Source organism: Oncorhynchus clarkii, chromosome 4 (genome assembly GCF_045791955.1).
Source record: "Oncorhynchus clarkii lewisi isolate Uvic-CL-2024 chromosome 4, UVic_Ocla_1.0, whole genome shotgun sequence".
Classification (NCBI taxonomy): Eukaryota; Metazoa; Chordata; class Actinopteri; order Salmoniformes; family Salmonidae; genus Oncorhynchus; species Oncorhynchus clarkii.
The window spans coordinates 67,380,037-67,391,928 of record NC_092150.1 but is presented as its reverse complement, the minus strand read 5'-3'; the positions used below and the strand labels follow the sequence as shown (position 1 = coordinate 67,391,928).

At 42.2% G+C, this 11,892-nt stretch overlaps 1 protein-coding gene across 7 annotated transcripts; it reads right to left on the bottom strand.

The window, feature by feature from the left end:
- Position 1: 1 nt before the first annotated feature.
- LOC139407153 (zinc finger protein 512) lies at positions 2-9,026 on the bottom strand. 7 transcript variants are annotated; one of them, XM_071150642.1, is made up of 15 exons: positions 8,870-9,026; positions 7,983-8,142; positions 7,656-7,711; positions 5,225-5,283; positions 4,803-5,125; positions 4,048-4,698; positions 3,699-3,823; positions 3,517-3,603; positions 3,340-3,438; positions 2,978-3,145; positions 2,497-2,691; positions 2,289-2,390; positions 2,109-2,171; positions 1,810-1,908; positions 2-1,655 (listed from the first exon to the last, which is right to left on the bottom strand). In XM_071150642.1, the coding sequence occupies exons 2-15, from the start codon at positions 8,113-8,115 to the stop codon at positions 1,230-1,232; spliced, it is 2,586 nt and encodes an 861-aa protein (XP_071006743.1). In that variant the 5' UTR covers positions 8,116-8,142; positions 8,870-9,026; the 3' UTR covers positions 2-1,229. The 7 variants fall into 7 exon arrangements, with proteins under 7 accessions (XP_071006743.1, XP_071006747.1, XP_071006748.1 ...); XM_071150646.1 differs by having other exon boundaries at positions 4,048-4,188; XM_071150647.1 differs by having other exon boundaries at positions 4,048-4,188; positions 8,331-8,972.
- Positions 9,027-11,892: the final 2,866 nt, after the last annotated feature.

The window sequence follows — 11,892 nt, the reverse complement described above, 5'->3', positions numbered from 1 at the left end:
AGCATTATGTTAATATTTTATTTCACCTGTTGATATAGCGAACACTCCTGGTAGTTAAAAATAGCAGCGAATTAGGCCTACAGTACTTCTAAAAAAAAAGGTATAATGCATTTTGTTTTCTAAAACTTGAAACAATAGATTTTCCATGAATACAAATGTACACAAATGTGGAATTGAAGTGTAATATTTTTCATTTTTTGACAAACAACAGTTGGTTCAAAACAGTGAAGACTGAACACGATATTGGCCGGTAGACTCAAGAAGCAGTCTAATGCCAGACAACAAATTAGGGCACACGTGTCACCCTTCACAAGGTTGGGTTATGGGAATGCCTATCGTTAGACTGAGCACTTAATTTCATTCAATATAAAAGTGCATGCGTAATGCCTCTTGTTTTGGTCACAGGAATCATGGACCTGAGCAGAACCTTTGAACTGAAAGGCATTGGTTGTCTAACTTATCTTAGTCGATTTCAAAAGGCATCAAATAGAGAAAACCTATCGTTAACATCATGTGTTAGGGATCACTTAAAATGTCCAAGGGCCAGTTCATTATTCAATACTAAATAAAATAGATATGAATCTACTCAAAACCTAGCTTGAACAGAAGTGCGTGCACTGACAGAAATATCAACAGAAGAATAAACAAAATACATTCATACATCTGCAGAAACAGTACAGGGCCACACAGGAAGTAAATGAAATGACAACTGCACTTATTTCCATCTGGACTGTGTACATCAACAAACAATTCAGCGTTAAAAAACATCACGGACCACTATAACCGACAACCACTGTCTCTCAAATGTATCCTGTGTTATCATATCACTATCCAATATATAAAATACACACTACATTAACACCACATGCTATTGGTTAAATATGCATTGTAAAGAAGAGGTCTGATAACAAGTAAGGTATAATAAAGGAGTTGTATGAAATAATAGATCCATACACTAGGCACAGTCTGAATCGAGGAGCACAAGCCAACACATAAGCACTTGTCAAAATAGGGGTTAAAAGATTAGTCTAAGTAAGCATGTCAGAAAACAAAGAGTTATCAAACTTATTAAAATAATAAAACACATTAAACGTTGGCTAAGATGACCTCATAGTTACAGTTGAAACACAGACTACACATCCCAGGACCAATGCACTTCTATCTGAATGTTCTGTAACGTTGCACCCTCCTGAACAGACCCCTGATCTGAAGTCAGGTGATTGGACGAACTAGGGGTTGCTTCTGTGTTGCTTGGCGACATCGGGGTGGGTCTCGATGATACTGGGTCTCTGCAGTGCCCATTGGTCAACGTCGTGTCTCTGGCCATCAAGCTCCTCTGTCTCTGAATCGCTGCTGGAGCTGCCGCTGCTGCTACTGCTGGAGTGGTCACTGCCAGTGAAGTCATAGCAGTCCTTCTCCTTCCCTCTCCCCTTCCCCCTCCTCTTTCCCTCTGCTGCCTCAGGGTTGGCCTGCAGGGCTGGCTCGGGCACCGCTGGTGGAGGTCCAATCGGCATGTCCTGCCAGGGCTCCAGGACAGGGGTGAAGACATGGAGGGTCTGGTGCTGGACAATGGGGTCGTCCACGGTGTTGTTCTCCTTGGTCTTGGCCTTCAGAACCTTAAAGTTCTTGGATTTTGAGGTCACCGCAAACCAGTCCTAAGAAAACACAGGACAAAGGAAATTAGTATTGTGTGCCACCAAAAATCACTACAATATATTTTTGCAATACTGTATTCATATGGCAAAAAATTATAAATTCATATGATAGTAGGTCATCAAGGTGGTGAAAAGTCCTAAATTAATTTCTGACCTGGGAGTGGACAGAGTTGATGTGGTACTTCACCCCACTCTCAGAGTTGAACTCTTTCTTACAGATCAGGCATTTATATTTCCCTGCTTCAAAGTCCCCCTGCATCGAGAGAGACAAAATTTGGTCGAATTAGATGCTTAATAATGGGTTACATTTCTACCAAAATTAGGTTTGAATGCTAAAATAAAACATAAGAATTGACTCGGTTTCAGCTGAATAATTTTCACAGTATTCTGGATACGTTGCAGTACTTGGAAGTGAAAGAGAGGGGAGCAGTGTGGGGAAATCTATTCCGTTACCCTTCCGCAGAGCCCAAGGTGAGCCTTCAGTCCAGACACGCTGGTGTACACCGAGCCACAGCCCTGAGGGAAACCAGAAAGCTTCCCAGTCACAATATAAGCAAAGTATAGTACAGAGAGTAAAATCTCTACTATAGGCAATATGGGATGAAAGATCATTTAGAAACGTAAGGTTCGTACCAGGTTTGGGCACTGCACTTTCTTTTGCAGCTTCACTTCATTTTTCCACTTCCGAAGAACCTCCTGACTGAAGGCAGGCAGCCCTGGGCGGGCATATCTCAGCTGTGGAACCCAAGAGAAATAATGGTTCATCTGGAGGTCAATGTTCACACAGGAATAGATACATGAGCACAGCTCTAAGACCATCTTAGTATTGAAGATCCCTCGCCTTCTTATCGTCGGGGACCAGGTCCCCGATGACCTTCCTCTTGGGCCACTCCTTGGCCAGCTCGTCATTAGCAATCTCTTGTAGGTGGAAAACAGCCACCTGGGCTGACATGCGTTTGACCCGGCCGCTGGGTGTCCTCTCAGGGTTGGGCTCTCTCTGGGCCTTCACCTCATCCTCCTCCACATTCTGGGGCACCTGCGGGGGAGAAGGAGACAACTGTCTATCATTTCCCACTCAAGCAAAGTTCAAATAAATTAGACTAAAAAGATCCTCAAAGGAATGGGGTCTTCTGGGAGAATGAGAGGGCGGATATACTGAGAACAATGTGACATTGAAGTTGCAAGGATGTAACTGCTACAGATTGTATGCACAATGGCATGTTGTGTGATGGAATGTCTCCCAGTGAATTGTAACCTTGAAAGACCAACTGTCTTACTAGTGGAGAAGTGTATACTGTAAACACAGTGCAATGGAGACTCACTGGTGCGTGCTCTGACTTGAGGTGGTACTCCAGGCCTGCCTTAGACTTGTAGACCTTGCCACAGTGTTGGCAGTTGAGAAGCAGCTTCTCCAGCTCAGACTCCTCCTTCCCACACTTCTTCATGTGGTACAGGTAACCCATGATGCTGGTGAAACTACCAGTACAGCCCTGTAATGTAACATACAGTCTTTAGAATGGAACAAAATCTTTAGTTCCCCTGCACCAACAATGTAGTCTCAGAAATCCCTGACCCATTAGAAGATTGTGGGAGGCAACCCATCTGCCTAGGAAGACTACCAACAATGGGTTAAGGTGAAATCTGTACTACAATTTCAGATACAGACGCCAGCAAGGAATCATACCTCTTTCGAGCATTTTAATTTGCCCATCCGTTTCAGCACCTTCCTCAGTTTTTCCTTCATGGACTGGTCATCCAGGCCATTTATGTCATCTGGCGAGGGCTGGAAAAACAAGACAGTTAACACCAATGTCAACATGAAACACACCAAAACCAGCTTCAGATGGGAGAATGGCCTTACCAGGTTATTGTGGTCTGCCATGATGTGGTACTTCATTCCAGTGGAAGATTTCAGTTGTTTCCCGCATTGCTGACACGTGAAGGGATTCTACAAAAAACATATTTGTTTAGTTTTTGAAATTCAGTTGAACCAATGTGAGTGCAACATGAGAGGCTGTTATTGTGAGGATGGTGCAGACTGACCACTCGGCAGTTCTCCATATGTTTCTTCAGTCCCTCCACAGTCTTCCTGCTCACACTTTTACACTTGGGGCACGTGACTCGCCCTTTTCCCAGGATCATCAGCTGCCACCTCTCCTCTTGACTTCCTGTTCCACACAGGAAGTAGTTAAAACATTTTTTTTAACATAGGATAAGGAACAATCCCTACTCCATTACTATGCAATTCTCAAAGAAAAACGTATCATGCTAACACGACATTTTTACTAGAGTAATTACAGTGTTATTCCACAAGCATATGATCAACAACTAAAGTGTTGCCAGAGATGATATCTATGGTGACATTGTATTTGCTAATCCTTTGTCCTCTCACCTGGGGGGTAGACAGGAGGTTCTTTCTTGGTTGTGAAGGTGAAGACTTTAGATTTCTCTTCCTCGGACGGCTCTGCTGGGTGACTGTGACTGCTCTGGATAGCTACACCTCCAATAGAGTGACTGCTATGGACATGTCCACCTACAACAGAGTAACTGCTCTGGACAAGTCCACCTCCAATAGGGTAACTGCTCTGGAGATGTCCACATCCAATTGAGTGATTGCACTGGACATGTCCACCTCCAATCGAGTGACCGCTTTGGACATGTCCACCTCCAACCGAGTGATCGCTTTGGACATAGCTATGGACATGTCCACCTCCATGCAAGTGACCGCTGTGGATGTGGCTATGGACATGTCCACCTCCAACCAAGTGACCACTTTGGACATGGCTATGGACATGTCCACCTCCATGTAAGTGACCACTTTGGACATGGCTATGGACATGTCCACCTCCAACCGAGTGACCACTTTGGACATGGCTATGGACATGTCCACCTCCAACCGAGTGACCACTTTGGACATGGCTATGGACATGTCCACCTCCGACTGAGTGACCACTTTGGACATGGCTATGGACATGTCCACCTCCGACTGAGTGACCGCTATGGACATGGCTATGGACATGTCCACCTCCAACAGGAACTGGAACTGCATCAAAGGAAACATTCAGCATGAACTAAAACTTGAATACCTGTATGTAAGAGAAAGAGTCATAAAATAAGAGATTGATGGTTGCAAGATACAATAACTACCTGTGTGTCTCACTTCCGGAGGGAAATTTGTAACAGAAGGTGCTCCGCTGTCCACCTCCACTCTTCGCATTTTCTTCATGGCAAAATCGGAGGGTGGAGGTGGTTCCTGACCCCGGCCCTGGGCCCTGCCTGTGTCTGGAGCTTGGTTGGGCCAACAGTCTTTAGCCACCAGCCTGTGAGGCAGTCTGGCAGAGGGAGGTGGAGGGGGAGGCAGCTCCCCGTTGGCTACAGCCAGGCTGGAAGACACCACGGAGCAGCAGGACGTCTCACTGGTTGAATCCTCCACACCAGAGCCCAGGGAGACATTCTGCAGATCCTCATACCTAGAGGATTGAAAAGGTAGGAGTTGATTTCATTACACTGATGGGTGGGACAATTGACAGAAAAGGACAAAAAAAAAAAAAAAAAGGAAACTCATTTACCTTTTTCTGCCATATGTTCTTTTCATTTTTTGAGTCACCTGGGCATGGGGGTCATCATTCTAGAATATTCAATTAGAGAACTGTAAAGCAGATACCCAGTGTCCTACAGTACCTTACATGGTTGTATTGTGAAAACTGCAATAAGGACCATCGTACTGGAAGTTAATGTAGAAGTGCTTAATGCTCAATCATTTGTCGATCATCATATGATTGTCGTTATTTCAGTTTCATATTGAGGACTGGAATAGTGCACCCATTCTTTGGCCAGAACACCCATAATGACCAAGTAGAACTGAAACAAAATACTGTATTATCCTAGTCAAAAAATCCTACAGGGTTCCAATAAATAAATCCTATTAGAATCCAATAGAAAATACTATCAGATTTTGGAACAAATCCTATAGGATTTCAATAGGACTGGTTCCAAAATCTGATAGGATATTCTATTGGATTCTAATAGGATTTATTTATTGGAACCCTGTATGATTTTTTGACTAGGGTACATTTTTTATTTTATATGATTATTTTTTTTATAGGACATATGCATGTACATATATGGAGACAGATATAGAGAGTGGTAGAGAGTGGTTAAAGACACAGTCGACGGAGGACATAATCCTATAGGAGTTCAATAGAACTGGTTCCAACATCTGATATGATTTTTCTATTAGATTCTAATTGGATCCTTGTATTAGAATTCTATAGGATATAAATGTTTTTGTCTCCTATAGGATTTCTATACATTTTGTAGAAGGAATTGTATAGATATGTACATTACATTCTAAAGGATTATCCTCAAAACTTGGCTATATTTGATTTACACTATAGCTAACTTGGCTGCTTAACATATGGAGCACCAACCCTCCAGCTCATTCATAGCTTGTTCTCCATCTCCTTTTTAAATAGGGAGCCAATTTGTTTTCGGCACTTTTATTTCCATGACTGATCTAAACTCATTTTCTCATGGCTCTGTCTCTCTGCAGCAGACATATGGTGAGCAATATATTTGGGACTATGGAGTCGCAATAAAAGGTACAACCCTGGGAGCGAAGGAGTTGGGGGGGTCCCCTTTAATGTTTGTTTTTCTTTTCATTTCCCAACATAAAAATGTCAAGGGAACATTCTCTGTTTTGTATGCATAGCTGACGATTATATATCAAAGTAAAGAAATGCTCATATATTTGTGCCCCGTGTATAGCGTGGCACTTGCAAAGCCAGGATTGTGGGTTTGATTCCCACGAGGTTCCAGTATGACTACTGTAAGTCACTCTGGATAAGAGCATCTGCTAAATGACTAAAATGTAAATGTTACTGTACCTAAAAATGTATTTTCCTTCTACTTTTTAATTGCATATAAGCAAATGTAAAGATGCTGTGCATTCTAAGGGGGAAACTCCCTAAAATGTTGTGTTATTGTAAAACTGTATATAGCATTGTATGTCATATTGTAATGTCAAATTCAAAGACAGGAAGTTGAATGAATAAGAATCAAATCAGGCCTCCCGGGTGGCGCAGTGGTTAAGGGCGCTGTACTGCAGCGCCAGCTGTGCCATCAGAGTCCCTGGCTCTGTCGTAACCGGCCGCGACCGGGAGGTCCGTGGGGCGACGCACAATTGGCCTAGCGTCATCCGAGTTAGGGAGGGCTTGGTCGGTAGGGATGTCCTTGTCTCAAGGACATCCCAACACTCCTGTGGCGGGCCGGGCGCAGTGCGCGCTAACCAAGGTTGCCGGGTGCACGGTGTAGCCTCCGACACATTGGTGCGGCTGGCTTCCGGGTTGGATGCGCGCTGTGTTAAGAAGCAGTGCGGCTGGTTGGGTTGTGTATCGGAGGACGCATGACATCCAACCTTCGTCTCTCCCGAGCCTGTACGGGAGTTGTAGCGATGAGACAAGATAGTAGCTACTACAACAATTGGATACCACGAAATTGGGGAGAAAAAGGGGTAAATTTAAAAAAAAAAAATAAATAAAAGAATCAAATCAAATAACTCAAGTGAGTTATTTAAAAAAAAAAGTGTACTGTACTGGTGGTCTTACTGCAAATGAACACGCAGCCTTGAATCACTCCCATATTGTGGTGGTGAATAAAACCAAAATTAATATAGAACTGCTGTTTCCGATCAACGAAAATGTTGTACTTAATGTAGCATAGTACTGGAACAAATTACATCAAACTATACTTTAATAGGTTCAATTAAGATTTATTTTTAAATAATAGGCTTCTGATTGGGTTGACAAAATCCTACAAGATTCATCAAAAACCTATAGGATCCAATAGGATTGATTTTGTTTTCCAAAAGGGAAAAAGTAGTCCAATTACATTCTGATAGAGGTGACACAAAATCCTATAGAATTGTGAGAATCCTATAGGATTCTGTCGGAAAAATGACTAATCCAAAAGGATTTTTTTGACTAGGGTATTTATTCTTACCTTAGGTGGAGCACCAATCATACTCATCACACTCATATCTGACATCCTCTGGATAGCTGTTGGATGGGCACATTTTCATTAGTTCATCTCTTTTCCGACAAAACACTATAAAAAGAGAGTTTCCGAGACAATATGCATGGAAAACATAAATGGAGACTACACAGGCAATAATAATCTAGATTAAAGACATTGGAAATTGCAACTGGCCAGAGACAGACTTGGACAGAATGTCATTTAGCATGTCATTTAGCATGTCATTTAGCTCTAAAGTTTGCTCAGTAAACTGACAATTTGTCAAACATCTAGTGATAATTTAGTGACATTTACCTGGTAGTGGAACACCACTTTTTTGTTTTGGCTGTGAAGCCTTCCTCTTCCTTGGAACATATGATGGTGACATGCTTCCCTGTGTGTGATGGTGAAGTTGATGATGATGATGGTGATGATGATGATCATCCATAATTGCAGCAGACCTCGCTGATCAGTACTGCAACACATAACACAACACCAGGCCTGAATTATTCAAAGACATATAGTGCATGAAAAATACATAATCCCTATCACATCATTGTCAAAAGGGCTTCAATATTATTTAGTCTGGAGAACATCTTTTCTGGTAGTAGGCCACTGTATTTTGACGTGCACATAGAATAAAAAATGACGTGGCATACCAACCCTTATGGACACAGGATTAGCCCGTGTGTTAATCCAAAGGTAATATGAACTCCTTGATTCTGTTTGATTCAGCTCAGCAGTGCAACATTGTAGCCTACTCGAGCAGTGTAGCAGTAACAGTGTGTGATCGGAGTCCCAGCCACCATCATTGTCCACCACGGATAGCCACACAAAAAAAGGGAAACGCTTGCCTTGCAGCAAATCTACACTCTGGATGCTGATACAATGTAAGCATTATAACCGTGCACTACATGCGCTCAAACAACTTGGCTACAATGGCTAGCTACTGATTTTGTTTGATACACTCACATTGTGAAATGTCTACCCGTACAGTACACTCCCATTAGCAAGGTTAGCTGCCATTCCTCCCTGTTTTAGTCCCCCCCTGTCATTTTCCCCGACAACGACCCGCCTAACAAGTCTTTGCATCGACTCGGTTATTCGAATAGATGGCTATGCTGAAAATTTCAATAGGCTATCTACTTGTGAAAAATATTGACTAGACAAACAGTACAGTATCAATTATCTATATTCCATACCCTACACGAGATTACTTCATTCCCGAAACGCCCTCTTTGCGGAGACAACAAATGAGATTCCCATCTTATTCACCACGACTGGAGCAAAGATTTTTTTATAACTAACCCAAGATAGACAACAGCCTGTCGTTTCCACCGGGAGCAAATTGATCATAGTGGGCAGAACAAGCAATGAGGTGGGCAGTGACAAGCACGAGCTAGCGAGATCCTATTGGCGCGTTTTAGCACGTGTTTGCATATTTCCGTTAGGGAACATTTGCTATTTGAAGTGCGCATGTGCAATACGTTAACTCGCCTTTGCACTCCTAAACAAAGCATTTTTTTTAAACTTTGGCAAAGGGTCGAGTCTACAAAACTTTGTCAATTCTGTTCGTAAGGGATTCTAGTTTTGAAAACAGAAAACTGTATTGAAGAATACTGTATTGAGATCAAATGTTTCATCAATGAGAAAATTAGCTAAATCCATCTCGCTCCATCTTCTACCACTGCCGGCTACTGAGCTTCCTCTTATCACCATATTTGGTGATGAGTGGAAACGCCAACCGGATGCTTCAGCAGTATATATAAAATTAAACATCTGGCTCATTGTTATATCTGTGACTATAGCCTCTGCGGAGTCGGGCCGAGTCCACAACAACCGTATGTTCCGGTTTTCAGGGGAAATGGAAAGAAAGCCTGTGCCGCGACTTCCGGGTTTGGACGTCCAAATTGACCGTCTTCGAGAGGCTCAAAACCCCAATGTATCATGTGTAAATTGTGACTGACTGACTGATCTACAAATAATAAAGAGTTTTTATTTATGATGCAAGGTGATTTGTATATCAGTCAGTCAGCAGTTGCCTGCAGTTTATTTTATTCTCTCGAACACGACCAAGGCAACATCCATCTTAAATCCTCCTCCACATTTACTGGATTGGTTGAACAGCCAGAAGAGAACCTTCCCCAGCATTTTCCCCCTTCTCATCAAGTCCAGTATCTCTAAGACATGGTTCCCCAACTGGCGACCTGCAGGACGAATTTGGCCCAGGGGCAGTGGCGACCTGTCATTCAGGGCAGGTGCAGCAGAGCCCCACATTTTTTGCTTGCCTGTTTTGCATGTTATTTTGGCATTAAATGTGTCACATATCACTTTGCAAACAATGTAAAAATAATATATATATATAACTGAGTTAATAAAGTTGAATACAAACATGGTCTCTTTTTTGTTTTCTTGAGTAAGGGAGCTCCAAAATGCAGGTGTTTCAGCCTAGCTCACCTTTCTGTGGTGGTGGGGCAAGCCAGCAGAGAATACGGAGCGCTGCGCCGTGATCGGCTCAGTGTTCTGTTACTCATGGGGACACTACGTCAATGCCAAGTCTAATGGTAGAGCTCGAAGATTCAAGCCACCTGGATGCTGCCATAGGGTTACATTAGAAGTGCCCATCCAAGAAGGCTCAAGGTCAATGGCCACAGAAAAAATCAAATCACATTATATCTACAGTAGCTTTGATTGGACTGATCATGTCAACATCATACTTTCAAAATCATAGGTAGCAGTCATCATAATGAATAAAGTTGACAATCCTTGTTATATGAAGAGAAATAATGAAGAGAAATTCTAGATAAAACGTATCAGTGCTCATCTGCCAATGGACATAAACATTACAAGTTGGAAATCGCAAATTCAACGATTTGGGCTCCTGAGTGGCGTAGAGGTCTAAGGCACTGCATCTCGGTGCAAGAGGCGACACTATAGTACCTAATTTGAAACCAGGCTGTATCACATCTGGCCATGATTGGGAGTCCCATAGGGCAGTGCACAATTGGCCCAGCGTTGTCTGGGTTTGACCGGAGTAGGCCGTCAATGTAAATAAGAATTTGTTCTGAACTGACTTGCTTAGTTAAATAAAAAAATAAAATATAATTAAAACAATGAGTGGTTTGGAAGGAATCATTGGCTAACTGCAAGCATTGAAGGAAATCATTCAGTGGAGTGGCCGTGCAGTCCCAAGTCTAAGATTAAGGGTCTCTTTTCCTAGTTTAAAATGATAAACATTCAACATTGGCCATGCAGCCAGTGAAGCATGATTTGTGCCGCGCTCAAAACAACTGTTAACTTGGAACGGCAAAAACGGACTTTAGTGAGTTTAAGACATCTGGGAACTCGGGAAAAATAAGTTACAACTCGGAAAATACGTTTTGAACTTTCATCCTACTTGAAATTGTAAATCGGGAACTCAGGCCTCTTTCTAGAGCTACGACCTGAAGATCACTGACGTCATCATGATTCAACCTTTTTTTTCAGAGTGCCCAGTTGTCTTGAATGCACCATAAATAAAAATCCAGAGAATGCCAGACTTTGATGAGAAAGTTTGATGACACAATTTTCCAACGAAGGACCGCCACGCCACCTTCCTGTTAAATTGAGGTGAGTCCAAAAATGTCTTGTATGCTGCTGCATAAGTTATGTAATATGCCAGGGAGATATGTATACTGTAGCTAAGAAAGTAATACTAAGTGTATGTTCTGTAGTAAGCTGTTTGTAGCCCATGTGCCTCACCCTAACAATTTGGTCCATTTTCACCTCTTATTAATTTCACCTACTGTTTATGTAGCCTATAATCAGTTTTTTTTATTTAATTTAATTTCACCTTTATTTAACCAGGAAGGCCAGTTGAGAACACGTTCTCATTTACAACTGCAACCTGGCCAAGATAAAGCAAAGCAATGCAACACAAACAACAATACAGAGTTACATATGGAATAAACAAATGTACAGTCAATAACACAATATAAAAAGTCTATATACAGTGTGTGCAAAAGGCGTAAGGAGGTAAGCAATAAATAGGCCATAGCAGCGTAGTAATTACAAGTTAGCAAATTAACACTGGGGCGATAGATGTGCAGATGATGATGTGCAAGTAGAAATACTGGTGTGCAAAAGAGCAAAAAGTAAATAAAAACAATATGGTGATGAGGTAGGTAGTTGGATGGGCTATTTACAGATGGGCTGTGTACAGCTGCAGCGATCGGTAAACTGCTCA